This window comes from Cheilinus undulatus, linkage group 10 (assembly GCF_018320785.1).
Source record: "Cheilinus undulatus linkage group 10, ASM1832078v1, whole genome shotgun sequence".
Lineage (NCBI taxonomy): Eukaryota > Metazoa > Chordata > Actinopteri > Labriformes > Labridae > Cheilinus > Cheilinus undulatus.
Genome location: NC_054874.1, coordinates 19698896 through 19719821, shown reverse-complemented (window position 1 = coordinate 19719821; position 20926 = coordinate 19698896). Strand labels below are relative to the sequence as shown.

At 38.8% G+C, this 20926-nt stretch overlaps 2 protein-coding genes across 4 annotated transcripts; both read left to right on the top strand.

The window, feature by feature from the left end:
- Nucleotides 1-2867: 2867 nt before the first annotated feature.
- On the top strand, nucleotides 2868-7236 carry npy7r (neuropeptide Y receptor Y7). 3 transcript variants are annotated; one of them, XM_041797027.1, is made up of 2 exons: nucleotides 2868-2978; nucleotides 5505-7236. In XM_041797027.1, exon 2 carries the CDS (start codon nucleotides 5542-5544, stop codon nucleotides 6655-6657), a length of 1116 nt encoding a protein of 371 aa, XP_041652961.1. In that variant the 5' UTR covers nucleotides 2868-2978; nucleotides 5505-5541; the 3' UTR covers nucleotides 6658-7236. The 3 variants fall into 3 exon arrangements, with proteins under 3 accessions (XP_041652961.1, XP_041652960.1, XP_041652959.1); XM_041797026.1 differs by having other exon boundaries at nucleotides 2937-3044; XM_041797025.1 differs by having other exon boundaries at nucleotides 2937-3270.
- Nucleotides 7237-9859: 2623 nt separating this feature from the next.
- prelid1a (PRELI domain containing 1a) lies at nucleotides 9860-20717 on the top strand. The gene is made up of 6 exons (XM_041796825.1): nucleotides 9860-9989; nucleotides 10556-10675; nucleotides 14419-14644; nucleotides 14741-14854; nucleotides 15135-15213; nucleotides 19796-20717. Exons 1-6 carry the CDS (start codon nucleotides 9973-9975, stop codon nucleotides 19915-19917), a joined length of 678 nt encoding a protein of 225 aa, XP_041652759.1. The 5' UTR covers nucleotides 9860-9972; the 3' UTR covers nucleotides 19918-20717.
- The last annotated feature ends 209 nt before the right edge of the window (nucleotides 20718-20926 follow it).

Sequence of the window (20926 nt, the reverse complement as noted above, 5' to 3'; positions counted from 1 at the left end):
GATAACCCACTTGAGGGCATTTTTATCATTTATCAGATTGTATTCAGAACTTTTTTTAAAGTAATTTATTGAGCATATTGATTAGATAGAGGTATCATAAAAGTATGTATTAAATATGCAACAGCAGACGTTACGGGGTTAATGGTGGTATGGGGTGACCCCCTACTGTGCCGTTTTCAGAGATACTTGTGGAGGCATGACAGAGGTGAAAACTGGATCAGTACAGCCAGCGGGGGCAGTGTAGCACTGTGTGATATTCTGTGTATGTAGCGCTCCTGCTTTTACCATGCACACAATGCTGAAACTCACTGTAGCCGGACAGACAGGGATACTTACAGTATCATGCCATCATGGTATTAATGTGAATGTCTCTTGGCGTAAATATAGCAAATTTTTCAACACCTACGGAGTGGTGTTGTAATGAGTCCAAGAACCTAGATGTGTTAACATTTGAGCACTTCCAGTTCCATTGACTTTAAGTCTACATAATTTTAAACTGCTTTTAGTTAGATGTTTAATATCAAGTCAGTGAGATACACAAGCTTAAAGAGTTTTTAATTTTTTCCTATGACATAGCCTTAAACATCTGGAAGTGCTCCACTTGTAAACTCTGAGGCTGTTTCATACAGGTAGTCCATGACCAGTGGCAAACAAGTAGCTGCTGAGTTTGTCATTGTCATTAAATGCCTTTTCTCTACATGTGCTAACTAATCTCCTAGTCCACCTTTCACCCATTTGACTATGTGTTTTAGCCTAAAACTACTGTGACTTATAAATCAAAATTTGTTGGTCACACATTAAGAAAGTTCTCAGTAGAAGAGATAAGAGCTCAAAATGAAAGTAAGTAGCTCAGTGGGGTGATGATGAAGTTGGTCACTCGTGGTATAGCTGAGTTCCTCTAAAGCCATTGGCTTTTTACACAGTTATTTTGATGATGAAAGCTGTATAGTGTGACACATTTTTTATTTGTAATCTTTGACAACAAAGCTGATTTTGGTTACACTTCACAAGAAGGTCACATAATTTAATATAGTTAAAAGGTAACAAATGAGTAACTCGCAACTAGTTAACATTTACTAATGAATAACTCCCTACTGATCAACCTTTAACGTGTGTGATTAACTACTGGTCGGCACAGCGGCGCAGTGGTTAGCGCTGTTGCCTCACAGCAAGAAGGTTGCTGGTTCGCTTCCCGAACAGGGCCTTTCTGTGCATGTTTGCATGTTCTCCCCGTCTTTCTGGGTACTCTGCCTTCCTCCCACCACCAAAAACATGCTCATTACTCAGTTAACTCAGTGAATGTGAGTGTGGTTGTCTGTCTCTATGTGTTGTCTCTGTATGTCTGCGATTGACTGGCGCTGAATTCTGAGCCGAATGACTAGTTAACCATTAAAGAATGAGTAACAAACTACTAATTAAGTATTAACATATGAATAACTGACAAATAAGTAAATAACTAAATATTAATGAATGAATTACAAACTGATAACTATTAACAAAATGTATAACTGATTATTAATCACCATCAAGGAACGAGCAACTATCTACTATTTAACCATTAACACACAACTGACTATCTACTAGTAAATCATAACTGAAAACATAACTGATAACTCATTAATAACTATTAATAAATGAGCAACTAAGTTCTTGCTGGCCATTTGAAAAAAAAAAAGAAAAGAATGAATAACTAAGAGTATTAACGAATGTAACACTCACTCTTTGTTAACCATAACTTAACCATAACTCAACAAATGGTTCTCAGATTTTGGATAAATTAATGTATAACAGTATTAAAGAATGAGCAACTAACTATTATCAACCATTATTTAATCATAACCTAACAAACATGTAAGGCATAAATTTGGCATAGTCGGTACGAATACCCAACATTTTTTTCCCCACACAACCGCCATACGTGAACTCCTAGGTTGACCTAAATACGTCACCACTGCAGCACTACTCTAGCCTATATGAATGTATTATTCCCGGGAAAAACAAAAGCTTTCCTTCTAGTGACGATAGAATTAGAAGTTTTGTAATGAACTTCGGACTTTAAAAATGTTCTCTAGCGCAGGTGCATTTGCATTTTTATTGCTGTCAGATTATGTAATGCTGGGTGTAGCCCCCACTTCCCCCCACAACAAATTTCAGTGAATTCATTCAGGTGAATGACTTAAGCAGATTGAAACTGATTGAAACACCCGACCAATTCAAATGTACAACTGCTTAATAAGGTGATATTTTTTTCTGATTTAGCACACAAATCTTGTTAGCTTGAGTTTTGTTCAATTCAATCAATTCACCACAAACTTTGATCTATTTTAGGAAGTCATGGGAGCTCAGAGAAATGAGCTTGTGAGATTTGCGTCTTTGTTGTCTTCACAGTGAATCAGCTTAATCTGGCAGCGGTTGCATGCTGCTGCACAACAATAGAAAGTTGTAGCTATCACTAACTTTTGATGCTGCCCATCTGATAGCTGAAATTACATCAGTGATGAGCAGCCCCGAATAAAGCAATAGATGGGGATTTACTTTACAGTCCTGCATTGTTCCAAAGTCCACTCAAAGCTGCAAAAAAGAGAGGAACAGCAGCTTTTCAAGAGGAAAGTCGGTGTGGAGAAAGAATAACAAGTGGAGAAAAAATACCCAATGTCATACAATCGGTGACGTAATTCTGCGTTTGCAAGGGACATTTTGAATATAACCCTAGGCTATATATTTTTCGTTATGTATCGCTCTTAGAATAACACAGATCCCACGAATATAAATGTCTTTCATAAAGCGCACTTCCTGCGCCGATCCTCAGTGATAGTCCCTGGCACTAATGTGGACGCGACCTGCCTCGGGAACGCACAGTCGAGCCACAAGATGCGCTCAGGGCGCTACAGCCTGGGAGGAGCTACGGGATTTTTCCCCTTCGTTTCACGCCACACTCGATTGAAGGCTCGTCTGGAAAAGGAGATATAGTGGAAAAGGTAAGTCCGATAATGCGTGGATGGCTTCCATTTGAACTGAGGAGACAGACATGTATCCATGAGGTGGTAAGATCTGAAAGTCTCTGTGTTGTTTTTGGCAGCGTAACTTGTGGCTACTTGAACTGTCATATGTGCGTAATTTGGCTGTGAGGGGAACATCTGAAAAGCAGGATGAACAAGTGTCCAAATTACGCATAACTGAGGATGATTTATGTTGGAGCAGAGCCCTTTGCACCTGCAAAGCTTAGAGCTGGGACAGCTTCTTTGGTGATGATTGAATGCGTAATATTCGGTAAGTAATGAAGTGAAATGTGTCAACATTACGCACGAACGAAGCATCAGTGCAGATTTGATCGCATGTCTCGTTATAATTTGTAGGTTGTGCGTATTCATTTCTCAAGCACACGGTTGCACGGCTGTGGCTTTTGTGTTTTTGCTCCAGCAGGTGTATGGTGACAGATTGCTCGCTGGCACAAGCAGCAGGATTACCATCGCTGATCAGAAAATGGTGCTTTGACAAATTACTTATAGACTGTAAAGTGCACATGTCGTCTGCAGCGTGCCTGATAAATCCCTGACTGGTGGGTAGCTCTGGTGGCAGAGGGTGCAGGAGGGTTGGTCGTGCGTTTTGGTTTTATTGGCAGTGCAACACTTGTTGTCATGGCCACATTTCAATGGTCCTTATAGATTCAAAACTATCCTTCAGATTATGTGCATGTCTATGTGCATGTCATGTATGTGTGTTTGATCTCTCACAGGCCTCACACAATATATTATAAATGGTTTAAGTCTGATCTTTAAGGCCAAACAGCAGCAAATTGGTGCTTTAATTGTTAACAACAAACACTAAAATGCTTGTGATTTGTTGTCTAAAACTTCTGCTGCTTACAGTGTGGATAAGAATTGCATAGAAAAAACAAAAATGTTGCAAATTTACCTTCACTCCTTATTTTCCTCATGAAAATGTAAATGTGCATAAAAAAGTATACAATAGGCAACTAAAGTAATTCCACTGGTCTGTTACAAAACAGGCTGAAGGTTCCTCAGAGCCAGTAAAGATGTCTGTCACCAAAGAGACGACCTCTCACTAAATGCTTTTCTGTTCTTCTTTGTGGCCCTTCAGTGAAAACTTCAGGGATTTTGTGTCGCGCACAAAATGTGCACAAAGTCATTTCAGGTCGACAAAAAACACAAGTGTTTGCCCTCACACATGAAATTCTTTTTAAACCCAGAGTACTACAGATTTGTTGAAAGCCTAAGTCCAGTGTCCTTTAATTTAATTAGCATTCATCTGCTTAGTGAGGTGTCAGCCCTTTATTTAAGATTCAGACATGAAGAGTAGTTTTTAGACATGCAGCCACAAAATGTTCTCCCTGTATTCAGCAGGAGCTCGCCGCCTCTCGCAGGTAAATTGGCAGAAATGACATGATAATGAACAATATGAGGTGTTCTGAAAGTAGTGGGTTTCTTCTTTAAAAAGGCTTTTGCAGCCTGCCTCAGTACTGTCATTTCTTGCAGAAATAAGACATACTTCGCATGGACTTTATGAGATGCAGAGTATGAATGGGAGCAGTCTGCAGCTCTAATGGTGTGGCTTTGAACTGGCTGACTTCTCCTGATCACATTGCTTCCTCCAACATTTTTCTTTAGCCTTTATAATGGCACAGGTGCTCGTGAAAATAACCACGGGTACGCACACAAAATGTAGAACTAATGCAACCAAGCAAACACATGCACCAAGGCCAAGTATAAATATATGTTCAATACAGATAGCAAAAGGAAGAAATAAAATGTATTTGTCTGAGTGATCAGAGATTAGGAAGAGCAGGTTGGTGTGTGCAAAATGAGCTGATTTCCTGTAGTTTATCATCTGTTGCTGAAATTTCATTTCATTTGCTTGTCAGAACCCCCACTTCCTCATTGCCATCTTTGGTGATTGTTCTAATAATTAGACTCCATTCATTGGAGAATTTCTCAATCTTTTGAACGACACTGTTTCATTACACATGTTAGACACTGGAAGTCTAACGGGGAAAACTTCTAATTACAGGTGACATGAATACAGTGATGTAATTGTTCTCTATAGTAGGGAAAAAGCCTTCAGAAGAAACAGCAAGTGTTATACATGGGCTTTGTATACAAAGCCTTTTATGCAATTCTTTGATTACAAAAGATATTATGTAGCATATAAAGAGGGACAAAAGAGGTAGGACATGTTCAGGAAATTAAACCTAAAGACTCAGAGAACCAGGTTTAACTCCCAGTAACACTAACTGGTTTGGTCATACATTCAAGCATATAAAAGTAAATATTGGTGGGAAGCCAGTCTCATGCTTGTGTAAATGCACCAGTAGATATTAGGGGTAAAAGAAACTGGTTGGCAGTGGCAAGAAATATAGATTATGGATAATATCAGGGGTAATAAAACCTTGAGCTTGGGTGTCTCTTTACATACTTTGATGAAAATGCTGTTCTGCCTATTCTGTGCCACAAACTGGTTTTATTTCATTTGCTTTCTCTCCTCAGGTGTCAGCTCAGCCTAGATCTGGCATCTTCTGCTAAAATGAGCCCACCAGACACATCCAACAGCACAGGCGAAGGGGAGGAAGGGGAAACTGATCCCTTGATTCCCCTCAACGACAGCATGGATTTCCACACACCTGGTTTCCACACTGACATCACCAAACTCCTCGGGGTCCAGATCACATTAATCACGGCATACTCGCTCATTATTCTGCTCGGGCTGCTGGGGAACTCTCTTGTCATCTACATGATTATTCGTTACAGAAACATGCGAACTGTGACCAACTTCTTCATAGCCAACCTGGCCTTGGCAGACTTGTTGGTGAACACCCTCTGTTTGCCCTTCACTCTGGTTTACACCCTGCTGGATGAGTGGAAGTTTGGGGCCATGCTGTGCCACATGGTTCCCTTTGCCCAGGCTTTGAGCGTGCACGTATCCATCCTGACTCTAACGGTCATTGCTCTGGAGCGTTACCGCTGCATTGTCTTCCACCTTGGTCGACGATTGACTTGGCACTCCAGCTTCCTCATCATGGCCTTCACCTGGACTATATCTGCTGTTCTGGCAGCACCTTTGGCAATCTTTAGAGAGTACCGCCATGAACAGATACCGTCTATAAACATGGATTTTGCAGTTTGTTCTGAAAAGTGGCCTCACGGGACGAACAGAGACGGGGTCATCTATAGCCTCTCCATGCTGCTCCTACAGTACATTGTCCCTTTAGCCATCATCAGCTATGCTTACATCTGCATCTGGGTGAAACTGAAGAACCACGTCAGCCCGTCTAGCCGCAACGACAGCATCAACCGCCGCAAAAAAACCACCAAGATGTTGGCGCTGGTGGTGGTGGTGTTTGCTATCTGCTGGCTGCCATTCCACATGTTTCAGCTAGCCAGTGATCTGGACCTGGTGCTCAGGCTGAAGGAGTACAAACTGATATATACAGTGTTTCACATCATTGCCATGTGTTCAACTTTTGCCAACCCTCTCCTGTACGGGTGGATGAATAAAAACTACAGGACTGGCTTCCTCATGGTATTCCGTTGCGAGGATAAGCCGGATTCTTTCCACCCTGACGGCTCCTTCAGGACTCGCTCAATAAGACGGCTGACTCTGAATGGCCGCAATGGCGGACATCCACCCACTGCTGTGTGAGATTAACACGTCTGAAAAAGCCTATTTATGACCGGACACATTGAAAGCACCTTCAGTTTGTGTGGTGCCTGTGCTTTAAAAGTAGCCTTTTGACTTGAACGGTTCAAGCCTGAGTATCTTTGTCACTGAAGAGGGCTCTGAGGTTTGCATGCAAATCGCTTTATGTAAGACCTGTCTTTCCTTTGTGAATAGCTTTTGTGAAAAGCATTGGTCCTGCTCAAATAAGTGTTTGTAATGCTTTCTATGGTGTTATTGAACTTTTAAAATTGTGTAATGTGTTTCTTGTTAATGCAAAATTCTTGATGTAATGTCCAAGTAATTATGCACTTCATTGCATAAGTCACCAATCGATGACCATTGATGTGTTCATATTTAATGAAGGGAAAAAATATGACTGTGGTTATGGGAAAATTATTTTCCCACACTTGTTTTTCTATTTATCAGCTGTCCAGAACATTTGGGTGGTTTTTATTTAATTAATCCAGTTACTGCCTTTTGGATTCATTCATTCACTCCTCATCCAAAAAGGCTTTTCATGGTTATTTTTCCATCCAGGAAATAAATGACTTATACCTGGCATTCAGCTGTTTTTGATTATATGAACCAGCAGGTTTCTGTGTACGAAGGAATGGGACTGAAAAGCAGTGATTTTATTTTTAGAATTAGCAACACAAACTTGTTATTGCAGCATGAGGGCTGCTGTTTTGAAGATACTTTAATAAAATGAATCAGAAGCACTCAAAACATGATAGATTACATGGAGGCCCTAAGAGGACATGCATTCATACCTTTTTTAAGTTCTATTTCCAGAGGTAAAGAGTACATTTTGATTGTTTTCTCCATATTTTGACTTATCCTTCTCAGTATCATTCTCAGGCTAACCCTCTTGTTATGTTATCATGATGACTTTTGGTTAGTCATTTTTCTTGAGATATAGTCGTATTAAATTTAGGGCTGCGAAAAGATAAAAATTTTAAATCGTAATTAATCTCAGGATTTCTGTAGTTAATTGTGATTAATCACATGCATTTTATCCCATTTTAAAATGACACTTTCTTGCAGTCAAAACTGTTTTTGTGTCTTTTTGGATTTTCATACTGTCTTAAGATACAGACCTGCTTCTATAGGGAGATCAAAGATTTTAACATGATCTTAACCACAAAAAAAGGAACTTGTTATGGATCATAAAAGAAATACAAGGTGCAGACGACTTTTGACTCATCCACTGAGCTGTGAGTTTTTAAGGTCCCAGTAAATTGATTTATTTATGTTTAGTCTTTATTTTTAATTTTTTTGTATGACAGGCCAATGTGTTATGAATCAACAGGCCAATCTTGAGTCATGAAAAACATCTCTAAGTTTAGAAATTAAGCTTCAAAATCATGAAAATTGAGGCCGTAAAATCTGCTCAGGGTGGTGTGGGCATGTCAGTTGAATGAGATGAAGCCACACCCACTCATGAGAAGTACAAATTTACTGTTTCCTGGCACAAATCTCTCTGTTATGATACTTTTAATAACTAGGCCACCGTGGCTGATAGATTTTGGAAATTTACCTCACAATGAACATAGCATGTAACAGGCTTTCAATAAGGGCAATGACATCGGCTAGCAACAGACTGTATTGGAATGAACTGTTAGGGGATGTTATATCATAGCGTTAAGCGGGCGGGGTAATTCCCCATCAAAACTGGTGATGTCATGGGTTCAGATATTTGCCCTGCTCAAATAAAACCAAGCCAAGAAAGAGGTGAATGACTTTGTAACGGTCTAAATCAAAAATTCATTCACACATATATCTCAGTGTTTTCACATATCTACAGAAACTTTATTCCAGCACATCTAGTGTGTTTAGACCCATAGTTTGAATTTCACTTGACGGGGACTTTAAAGTGGAATGGGTTATTAAGGGCCAGTGGTGAACTTATTTTAAATCTCTTTTGCTCCAGGGAAATACTGACATGGCTTCACCAAAGTGTGCTGAAAGTCCCAATAAAGCGTGAGATAAATCATGATTAAGAATTTAGGGCACTTACTGTGGACCTTGGTTGATCACGATCAATCTTGACAGCCTTAATTAAATTATCAGCAAAACCAAGTATAAAATGTACGTTAGGCGTAGGGTTTGGTCTTCAGTATTTTACTCTCAGCTGCTGGTGTTTTATGATGAAAGCAGGAAAACTATTTATTCATGACCTTGCCTCTGGGCACACTCATGTCCTTCATTTCTGTACATTTGAGCATCAGGAAACTATATGTCCTGTGCCTCCACGTCAACTTCAAAAGACCTTGGCTTTGGTAACTTGAATAATTCAATTAAAAAAGGTCAAAGCAAGGTATTTGTCCATCTTACTTTCTAAGGACACTTAGTTTAACTGAAGATAGAGGCATATTGCAGATGGTATCAAGCTTTGACACCAAACAGTGACATGCTGACTTTGAATTAGCAGTCTGCACATCCTCCAAACCTGCAGCAATGATAAAACTTTAACTTGACAGTAGCGCAACGTACCTTAAGAAAAGATGGCGGTACATAGGGACAAGAGACACAATAAGTGGTTTATTAAAGTCACATAAGCAAACTTTCAGATGCCATTTGCAAACATCATGGGTCCAAATGTCATCAAATAAAGCACTTAATGAACAAGAGGCCTAAACAGTGTGGTTCATTTTACAGCAGAGGGAATGTGAATGCAGTTTGTTGCTGGGTTTGACACCCACGCTCTTGATTTCCTGGCGTAACATGAATTCCTTCATTTGTTGTAGATTATTATAGAAGCTCTAAGCCTTTATCGGGACAACCAGCAGGCACACCAGCACAGAGATTAGCCCCTTGGCGTTAGACCCATGCTTATAAAAGCTAATGTGTTAAGATTTTGCTTTAAAATACAGATATTTTGAGGAATTATTTAAGCCTACTGAGGAGATTATTAGTGTCTTCAAAGGGTTGTGTCCCCCAAACATATGAGTTTAAGAAGGTAAGATTAACCACAGTAATGTTTTCAAGTCTATAGCTGAGTCTGTTCTTTTCAAAGACACCAACAAATGTCACTTCCAGTTGTTTAGACAACACTAAATGACATTTGACCAAAAGGGTTAGTTTCATGTTTGTTTAAAAATTGAGCAAAAATGTTCTGCAGTCATCTGCTGCCATCTAGTGGTCAAAGTGGATAAACGCGTCTGCTTCACTTACCGGATATGACGTCAATGTTTGACCTTCTCGCCAGTCCGAGTCACGTTTGACATGACATGTCTGTGGCTGCATGGCTGAACTTCATCCCGTCAGTAGATTAAGATGCAAAAAATTATTCCGTGAATGTTGTCGCCATACAGGTAAGCGAATGTGGTTCTAAAATCATGTCACCATTCTGCTGTTCGAATGTCGGTCAGAGAAATATCTGGGTCACACCGGACCATTCATTCATGGCAGTTGCTTCACGCGAGGCTAGCTCATGCTAACAAGGAAGCTAAGGGGTGCGGACGTGACGGTTGTCACTAACGTTATATCTGATACGAACCACTCAGTGTTTTGATAAACGTCATTTTGTGGTAATGAAATTAGCCGGCTAGCAGAGCTATAATCAAGAGTTTGAGCAGTATTGTTGAGTAAATGCTTATCTGACTGACAGCTGTCACGTAGCCTTCGAGTTAGCTAGAAAGTTCTGGAGAAGGTTCAACAAACGCTACGGGCTTGTGGTCGCATTAATATAAAATCTAATCCTATAACTTAACGATGTTTTTCCCTAATTAAATGGCATGTACGTCGACAAAAATACCATCTCCATTCGTCGAAATCGTCATCAAGCCTCTTCTTGTGTTCACTAACACTAAGTTAACTATTATCCCGACATTGAAAGTCACTAGTCGGTCTGAGTTTGCTTGTTCTGTTTTTTCCGCAGGATATCTGCAGAACAAAAGCACAGAACTATGGTGAAGTATTACTGCTGCGCAGGTTTGCTCAAAAGCACCTGGGACCAAGTTTGTGTTGCTTTTTGGCAACGATACCCCAACCCTTACAGGTAAGGGCAGATTTCTTCATGTGCTGTCACTACATGTTCCCACTCCTTTAACACCCTTGCATAAACTATTAAGAGTATTTCTCAGTGATTATATGATTGGGGGGGGGGGGGGCAAGATGTTTAACACGATTATGACGCCCTAAAATGTTACTGGTGTTTACTAACTCTACTCCAGAACATACTGAAGGGTAGTGCTGTCATTCCACATTAAGTACAGAATAAAAGTGTTGTTAGAGCCATGAAGTGTGTTTTTTTAGGGATGAGAATTGATACTTTTTTTTTTACATCAATGTCATTATGGATTTTGCTTATCGACCACCTTATCAATTCCTTGCTGTGAATGTTCTTTTTGGAAAAAGCAGACTATATAGGTTTTTACTGTTAACAACTCAAATTTTATTGAATGTCTTTCTCTCTGAACACTAAACAAGATGTATGCCATCTTCAATGACAAGCACACTGAAGTTACAAGCTATAATAAACAGTTCAGATAACTAAAAATGTCAATAAGTGTTTAGGAGGAGAACATGCAAGAATATACGGAAACTTTTTTTGTTTGAAGTGTCTCAGCCAAAACAACCTGGTCTCTGGGTCTTCAATCTCTGAACTTAAATTAGAATACAATATATTTGCCCATTTTCTTTAAAAAAATAAAGACTTGAAACAAATATAAAACTAGTCTCTTGATTCTAGATCTCTAGACGCATGAAAATAAATTGAAATCCAGTACAGAATTAACAGTTCATGTGCCATGCGTGACATCGCTGTTCGACAGACGCTGTTGGCGTCATGCTTTGAGAAATGAAGCCACATTTTCAATCGCTTTAGCCTGTTTTTGTGACTTTCCACCATGTTTACTTCCTTGACTTCTCTGTTCTTGCTTGCTTTGTTGACTGCCTCTTGCGAGACTGTTTATGAAGGCACACTGAAATAAGGCATTGATAAGGGAATGTTAAGAATAAATGTAAATTATGCTGATGGATTGAACAAATTTCGATCAGTTCTCTGTTCCCATCCTAGCTCCTTTATATTAATGGATATTGTCAGTAGGAAGTTTTGAGCAGGTGTGGAAATTAAGTAAAAACATTTGCTCAAGTTGCTATAATTGGGTACTTTTTGGGGGTACTTGTACTTCTTAAGTACATTTTGAAATCAGATCTTTCACTTTGACTTTAGTTTTAAACAGAGTAACTGTACTTTTAATTGAGTACAATACTCTTGTACTTTTTCCACTTCTGTTAACTACAACTTCTCCTCAGTAGCTACTAAGGCTGGACAATAAATCAAGACTTAAATTAAATCGCAATATGTCCGACAAGTTGCAATAGTTCTTTGACCTGATATGTGTGTCAAAATACCATTTTTATACTTTTTTGCAGCTTAGCTAGATGTTATGCTCTACACATCATGCAAACACTGATGCATCTTTTTTCAAGAATAGTTTATAAAAAAATAATTTGTTTTTTTGACACAATAATGATAAAATGACATAATAATGATTATTCTTCGCATTACAACAATTCACGTTACATCTGCAATATGAGTCACAATAATTGCAGCTAGATATTTTTTCAAAATTGTGCAGCCCTGGTTGTCATGACGATTGCTACAAGGCTTCAAGTTGAACAAATTAGAAAATTTGCTCCTGCGATTGAAGTAGATAAGTATAGATATGTCATTCATACTGATTCCTGCGTCATGCTATGTCATTGCTAACACATGCCAATACTTTTACTTTTTCACTTAAGTCAGTTTTAACCAGAGTAACATTACTTTTACTTGAGTACAATAGTCACGTACTTTTTCCACCACTGGTTGTAAAAAAGTATTTATGCACCAGCCGGGACGTAATCCGACATGCTGTATCTCTAGTTTATATCATGATTGTTCAGATAACAGTCGGATTTCAATACAGGTCACCTTATATGATAGTTTAACTTGACCTAAAGCTCGAAAGCTTGTTTGGTGTCCCAAATAGCTGCAATTGTTGCCTAATATTTGCATTAAAGGTATGATATGTTTTTGGGAGATAAATATTATTGTTGAGGTGGAAACAAGAGAAATGCACTTATCAAACCCTTGATTTGACTGTTTTCCCTACCTCGACATCCACCTTTCACTCGGCCATCTTTATTGTCTGACTAACTAGAGAGTTAGGTTACTATCTGCTATGAAAATTTTTGAAGGAAAATACCGATATAAAAAAGGATTATATGAAATTGCTTGAATAGCCTCATTTTAATATACTTTTTGAAGTTGTGTTACAAAAATTTATTAAAGTTTGTTTAACTGTCATCTAACCAAAAAAAAAATCTCATTCAGATCAAAAATCTCTTCTCTAAGCTTGTCTCTGCCAACAGAGGCACACCACTGTTAATAATTTACTGACAAAGAGCAGCCATAGATACAAATATGTTACATGCCTATAATGCATTAGAAATGGTTAATTAAAAATTGTTAACAGAAAATATTTTTCTAAATCAAACACAATCAACAGTTAACCTCAGTTAACAACATATAGGTTGTTTCTGCCAAGCGGTCCGGCTCAGTTTGGTGCAGAATGGCACACATTTTTTTGTGTTTCCATAGAGCAAAAGTTGGAAAGGGTCCCGAAAAACTGACCCGTACCGTCCCACTTTTCGGCACCCTTCCGTAGGGGTACCAATCTTACCAATCCATACCAGAAAGATGGAGCTACACACACAACAATAGGGGGTTGTACTGATGTCACGTCAACGTGCGACACAACTGTTCGGCTCCGGGCTGCAAAACACGGAAGTCTGCTCTGTGATATCTGTTGATATCTGTCCAGAAATCAAGTTTCCTGACGTTTATCTGGACCTGATTTTAAGAACACAAAGCAGAGCCTGAAGGCTCACATCAGCCTGGTCTATCCGCAATGGATGTGAAACTAAATTAGCGCTGAAGTTTTGTGAATATGAAGCCTTAAAACAGTTGATTCTCTGTACTGTAACTAGTTATTAATCTGCTTCTTATGTTAGGTAACTTCTGAAAACATCGCTCTGTGGTTGTTGAACGTGTTTGTAAAACTTTGGGCTGCAGCCTATTTTAAAAAAAGATCAGCGCGCCCAGGATTTCTGTCTTAATCTAAATTGATTTTAACACCAGCTAAACTTTTACCTTACTTTTAATGTGGCGAATTCTCATGGTATAGCCCTAAACGTTCATATTTTGTCCTATAAACTGTTAAAGACTACATATATTCACATATTAATGTACAGTTATGATGCAAAACGTCTCTGGGGGAGCTTGGGCAACAGAACCCACAGCCGATGGCAGAGAATAATTGTTGTCTAGCGTAAATAAGCAGAACAAAACATGTGTGAAGCAGTAGCCTGTCATCTTCCAGTCACATGTTCCACTTTCTTATGCAGTCGTCTTTGACATATCATCCAGTTCTTCCACAGCAACAGTAAAAAAGTTTGTCTGTCACGGCAGCTTGCATCCATTTAAAACACAAATAATTTCTCTGGCTTTGAAAACTGTAAAAAATTTGAGATGATGAAAGTATTCAACGGAAAAACATAGGATTAATGATTTCATAATGAAATTGTATATAATTTTAAGTTTCATTTATTTTTTTAATTGATACTAATACTTCCCATTTTCTGACAATGTATCAAACAAATGACATTATTAAACTGGAAAAACCAGTATTTACTGGAAAGAAACGTTAGAGACAGACCTCACAGAATTTTTGTACTGTCCTTTCCCTCCCACAGTAACCATGTTTTGACGGAGGACATCATTTTCCGGGAGATAACTCCAGCCAACTGCCTCATTTCCAGACGTCTTTTGACCAAAACTAGCCGAGCGCCTCGATGGATGGAGCGGTACCTTCCAAAGCACATGGCCAGCTCGGCGTACATCATTGAGGACTCCATTGTGGACCCTCAGAAAAGGACCATGACCACACTGACGTGGAACATCAGCCATGCACGCCTCATGGTAGCAGAGTGTTTCCTTTCCACAATTACTCTACATTGCACAGAGTAACAACACAGCCTCATGTTGCCTATGTTTGTCTTTCCCTCTCTGTCTCAGTCTGTGGAGGAGCGGTGCGAGTACCGAATTAACCCTGAGAATGGCAGCTGGACGGAGATAAAAAGAGAAGCTTGGATCTCTTCCAATGTGTACGGACTCTCTAGAGCTATTCAGGTCAGTAGAGTAAAGCCAAGTGAAAGATGTGTGACAGCCAGGGGAAAAGTGATGCGTGGCGTCTGACAGGAAGACTTCCTCTTTGTAACTAGAAGCATAAAAACAGAATGTTACGAAGCAACAGCCGAGCAGCTGAAGCTGTTTGCCAGAAGTGATTTTACTGAATGATTTATGACAGATTGTGGTTTGGCTTTTATTGTGGTCAGGCTCTGTAAACATATGTTAGTAAATATGTGAGTTACAGGTTGTCAACAGCAAACTTTGTGTCTTCTCTTTCCAGGAATTTGGCCTTGCAAGATTCAAGACCAGTGTTACAAAGACCATGAAAGGCTTTGACTATGTGCTGGCAAAAATGCAAGGTAAATTTTCAGTAATAATGACAATTGGGTCCTATAGCTGAACCACAGTCCTTTTCTCCTTGTACACACACCAAGGGAGACTTGATTTATGTCCACCTCTGCTACAGTACATGGCGTTAAAACCCTTTTCAGAAAGTTACTGTTGAACCTTCTTCCAGATGATCTTGCCAACAAATTAACAAGCTGCAAACTGGTTAAATGTTTAACAAAGAAAAAATGGGCAAACTTTTCATACAGAATGCATTTATGCTGGTCAACTTCCAGGGTCAAAGCCCTGTGGTAATCTGTGGAGCATGTGCAGAAGGCCTTATCACTTTGGGTTCAACTGAGGTGTAGATATATGAGGAAATCAATATTCACATTATCTAGGTGTGTTTGTCTGATTTCAGTTCAACTAATACATTAACATGCAGTCTGAAAGTCCAGTTTTAGTCCCCGACTAACCCAATAATTAGGGATGCACCGAAAATTCGGCAACCGAAAATGCACTTTCGGCCGAAAATGGCTCAAAAGTGCATTTTTGGTTTTCGGCCGAAACAACAAGGCCGAAACATGACGTTGTGATGACGCAAGCAAAAACCGCGGCCAGCACGTGCTTGGATCAGTGGTTCTCAAATAGGGGTATGTATATGTGAAGACACTCCAGGGGGTACGCAAGATTTTAAAATACATGCAGACTATTTAAGAAAAATAGCGCCTTTCTTTGCACGTCAGGAGCGACACGATTTTGCAAGTGTATTACATTCTAAAATCACATTCGTGCTGCGGTGTCTCCAGTGTGTTTTCTCTGTCCTCTGATAAACAGTGATATTTTTTGAAGCGGAAGATAAAAGGAAGTTTGTCCCTCTCTGTCCTTCACTCCTTGTGTAACGCGGCACTTTTACGCACAGCCAGAAGGTTAGTGCCGTTTTTTTTTTCACGGTTCATTCACTGTGCCAGCCAAGTTTGTACGAGGAGGGACTGACTTTTCATTCATTCTATGTCAAATATGATCAGTAAGAGTTATAATATTGCACAGCTGAGGCTCGCGGTGAGAGGAGTTAACTCTCCACAGCGCACAGACTGGCTCACCTGTTTGTTTTCCAGAGTGTCCAGAGGAGTAATTTAGCTGGTTGATCTGGAGCTTTTATAAGTCGAATGTCGGAGGTCAGAGGGGACTGTTTTGGTAAATATTTCACTAAAGTCCCGTTAGTTTAGGAACAGCTCAAGCTGTGTGAGTTTTGCTCCAACGAGCGCACATAGTGGTGGTGGTGCCGATTTTTAAGGTAGACAGAGGAACAGAAACGTCCTCCTCTCCAACACCACCTGTTGTTTGATATCTCCTCATATCTGTCTGTATCAGTGCTTGAGTTTTTGCCTCTTTTTTTTTTAGCCTGGTAGAGAGGGAGACAGGCAGCAGGCAGCCCGACATGTCCACATGAGCGCAAATGTGCTACTTAAATATCTGCAGCAATGTCGTGCTGCGAAATGATGTTGCAGGAGTGGAAGCTTGCTTTGACTCGCTGCAGGTTTTAAATGTAAATATTTTGTGTAAATATTTTGCATGAAAAAATTGCGTATAGAGTGTAAGGACCTTAAGTGTATAAACTGGAGTTAATATTTTGTAGGCTCTTAAATTTAATCACCCTAAAACCACCCGAGTCTCCCCATGGCAGGATGGTTTGACCCACACTGGAACATGCCTGTCAATCACTGTATTCACAACCTCTCCATTCATAAAAAGGTTTATGATTTATTTTTTGTGAAGAAATGCTGATCTATAACTAAGTTCATGATTTCAGTTTGAGAAAAGAGAAGTCTTTTTTATAACTTGTTTTATATGGACAGGTTTTTAGTTCTTTCTAACTCTGTGTTTTTATTTCCAAATTGTTCCAGAGAGACCACTACAGCCAAGCAGAGTTTTGCACACTTCTGGGTTTAAAGCCTTTAAAGCCCAGTCACTGTTTTCAACAGCTACATTAATTTGAATTCCCACATTTAGAGATTAGAAGATGTGCCATGACTTTAGTCATGCATTTTTAATATTTAAAATGTATGAAAAAAAAAATCTAATAATGTTTATCAGTTACAAAGTTTGATAAGTCAGACGGCTGTCACAGCGCTCTTTAATGTCTTTCTTTTTGGCCAAAAAGCTCTGCGCTGTTTAGGGGCTACTTGGCTGAAAAAATACTTCACAGGGGGTACATGACTGAAAAAAAGATTGAGAACCACTGATTTAATGTAAACATGATTGCGGTCAAGTTAAACATTTTATTTTGTATTTTATTTTACTTTATATTGTGTATTGTAGGAATGAAGTGCTTAATAAATATTTACATAATTTTGTAATTGATTTATTCTTTGAAGCGTTAATATTAATTTTTGCATTGCAATTGATTTTAGTGAGGTTAGTACACAGTCATAGCCATAAATGCAATGGTACTAATAATTTCTTTCGGTGTTGCGGTTTTTTGGTTTTCGGCCTTGGTTTCCTCATTTTCGGTTTCGGCCAAGAATTTTCATTTCGGTGCATCCTTACCAATAACTAGATATTGTCCTGAATGTGAACATGCTGAATGGTGCTCTCCTACAGTTTGATCAATCAGGTGAAGCTCAAGGTAGCTATCAGCCAACCTCAGATAAATTAGAACCAGTTTAGTTGTGTGATATAGTGCTTTTTAGATTAATCTTGGATTTAGGGATGATGGGTTGCAAATACAGGTGTGGTGTTACATGTGAATAACAGCAGATAGACATATTAGTTAGGGATGCACGATATTATTGGCATGAAATTAGCTATAAAAGTGAATAATCGGTATTAGCAGATATGAACACTTCTGTCAATATTTACAACCATTATTTTGACAGTAAAAATCTGCCTAGATCAGATGTTAATGGTGATTGTGACAGCCGATAAGTTAGTGCAGTTTTAGGCTGGACAAACAGACCTAAATCAGCTGAAGTCCTTTTTTTTATTCATCATCATCCCTTTCATTTTAAAATGTGTTTAAAGACTGCAATTTGTTAATTTGTTCATTCTTTGACTTTAAATTGTGTGTTTTAGGGACTGAAGTTTTAGGTCTGAACTACTCTTACATATCAGTATCATTTAATTGAATTTGTAAACATGGGATATTGGCAAAGAATCCAATATTGTGCATCACTAGTAGCAGTCTTCTTTGTTGGACAGTTTTGCCTCACATGTCACATTAAGCAGGCCCATTATGTACACAGAATATGTAAAATGACATTTAAACACATTTTTTTACCTTCAATAGTTAGTATAAGGATGCAGTATGTAGAATTTTTACACTGAAATATCTATAATAATTTAAAAGTCCTCATTCCTATGTTAACTTATTTTTTAAGCTGCGGTCTTATTGTATCTTCAATGTTTTCAAAGACTGAGAAATTCTTAATTTGATTATTTTTCATGGAGGCAGCCATTGTTACTGAGTTCCCTCACCCAAACTAACCTCTGTGATAATGAAACCCCAACAATTAGCATTTCCAGTGAGTAAACACCAGCACTGCTCATCTCTGCCCACCTCAGGGACTTCATTCTCAATCCTGCTTCTTGTTCTGATTTAAGGACTCTGATCAATTAGCAAAAGCACCTTTATAAGGCCTATTTATTCATGTAAAAACGGTTTTGTTTACGTATAGAAATTTCTAGTAATAAGGGAGAAATGCTCTTAAAAGTGCACTTCCTCCTTTGCGTTATTTTCACCTCATGAGAATTTTTTTTTTGACTAGTATATCTGCCTTATGAGGTGCCGATTTCAGGAATGGAGTCCTCAACTCTAAACAAGAAGTAAACAGCGGAGATGGGCAGCGCTGGCCTGTACTCCTCATATTGTGTTGTTTTGACTGAGAGTCCCTCTGTGGCCAATTTCAAAAGGAAATTCAGTCATCTCTGAGTCTGACCCTGAGCTTTGAGTTGATCTACCCTCAGATGTGAAACTCTGAATTTCTGGTTTCAGAACAGCAGATCTGAAACAATGTCAGTTTTTATTGGACAAAGGGAGTCGCCTGTTGGATGACCTTAATCTGTTATAAAGGTCTAATATGGTGGAAATGTCTGCATTGTAGGAGTCTTACACCAAAAAAGTAATAAAAAACTACGGTAACAATATTGGTAATTGGCAACGTTATTTTAAACGCTGGTATTTGTATTGGTCACTGATTTTACACTTGGTTTATTTCTTTCCATGCCACCTATCACAAAAAAGTTTAGATATTTAGTGTAATTCTTAAGGTCTTTCTTTTACTTCTTTATGATGTTGTGAAAATGAATTTCAGTGTGTCTTAAGGCTGTAAAAATTCAAATAAAACTTTTAAAAATGTTCTATTGAAGCTTTTATGTCACTATTATTAACCACACTTAGACAAGGTGAAAAATACTCATAAAATGCGATAAAAAGTCACTTAAAGTAGTACAATAAAAGAGTGAATAATTTGGGAGAAAATAAATTGTCATGCAAGTGATGTTTGATTAGCAGTTCTGAACTTGTACGAGGTAGTTCCTGTTTTCCAGAACAACAGGAATACAGCGATGCATATTTCTCCTGATGTTTTAATCCCTACATTGTGGCTTTTGCAGGCGAGACTCCATCGAGAACTCTAGCAGAAACTGCTACAGAACGAGCAAGAGAGACGGCACTGGCAGCTAAAGAGAAAGCCAAAGATCTTGCCTCGCACGCCCAGAAGAAACAATATGTGTGATGATAAATATGCATTAATGATCAGTCATCTTTAACTGATAGTGGGACAGATTTCTCTTTACCCCCTGACTGTTGGGGCTGAGACAAACTGGTCTCAGTGATGGGTAGACACCTCTATGAGGAAGCTTCCAACTTAAATGGTGGGTGGACCATTAAGGCTTGAGCTGGTCTAAGAGCCTCTTTCAGCCTCCTTGTTTGCCTCATGTTGAATTTGTTTTACCTTTGATAGCAGATCATCTCAGTGTTTACCAGAGATAGAGAGCAAGAAAGCAGTGGTTGAATATGGCTCCAGGTGCCATAAAATGATCATAGCACTTTGCCAAGCTCGATATTTTTCCTCAGACCTTTGCTCAACCTCTGTGCCCATCAGCGTTTCTTTTTACTCTGTTCCTTTGAGTAGGTCATGTTGTTTTGTAATAGCTTTGTATTATGATCAGCATCTGACTCCAGAAGCCAAAATTAGCAGACCACAGAACATGTGTTTAATGCTAATTAATGTGTATAATTTCCTCTGTTGTATGTTTCGCCGCTGTTATGATCAGTTCACCCAGCCACACCTTAATCGTCCTATCAAGACTGATTGCTTCAAGTTGAAGTGTATTGACTGAAGAAGGTTCTGTATTGTGGGCAGTTGTACCTATATAATAGAGAAAAATTAAATTAGCACTCATGAATATGTTAAGATCTGGTTACGATGAATAAATTGTCTCCCTACACATACAATGACACCTTTCATCCAACAAAAAATATGCTCTTACAAATAAATGTATGCTTGTCAATAAACGGGCTGTTTCTTTCTAACCGCCATGTTGAGTCTTTTTTTTTTTTTAAATCAGTAATCTACACCCACGATCACTTAATAATAGGGTATGCCTAGTCAACTGCTCAACAACACAAATATCTCATCAATCATGTGGCAGCAATCATCATGTGTAGGCATGTAGACATTGTCAAGACTATGAGCTGTAGTTCAAACTGATCAGAAGGTGAAAAGGGTGATTTAAGTGACT

What these genes read in the sequence shown, in the direction of transcription:
- prelid1a (XM_041796825.1), top strand. An exon ending in CGATACCCCAACCCTTACAG is followed by an intron (nt 10,676 to 14,418) that starts GTAAGGGCAGAT and finishes TCCCTCCCACAG; the next exon opens with TAACCATGTTTTGACGGAGG. An exon ending in TGTGCTGGCAAAAATGCAAG is followed by an intron (nt 15,214 to 19,795) that starts GTAAATTTTCAG and finishes TGGCTTTTGCAG; the next exon opens with GCGAGACTCCATCGAGAACT.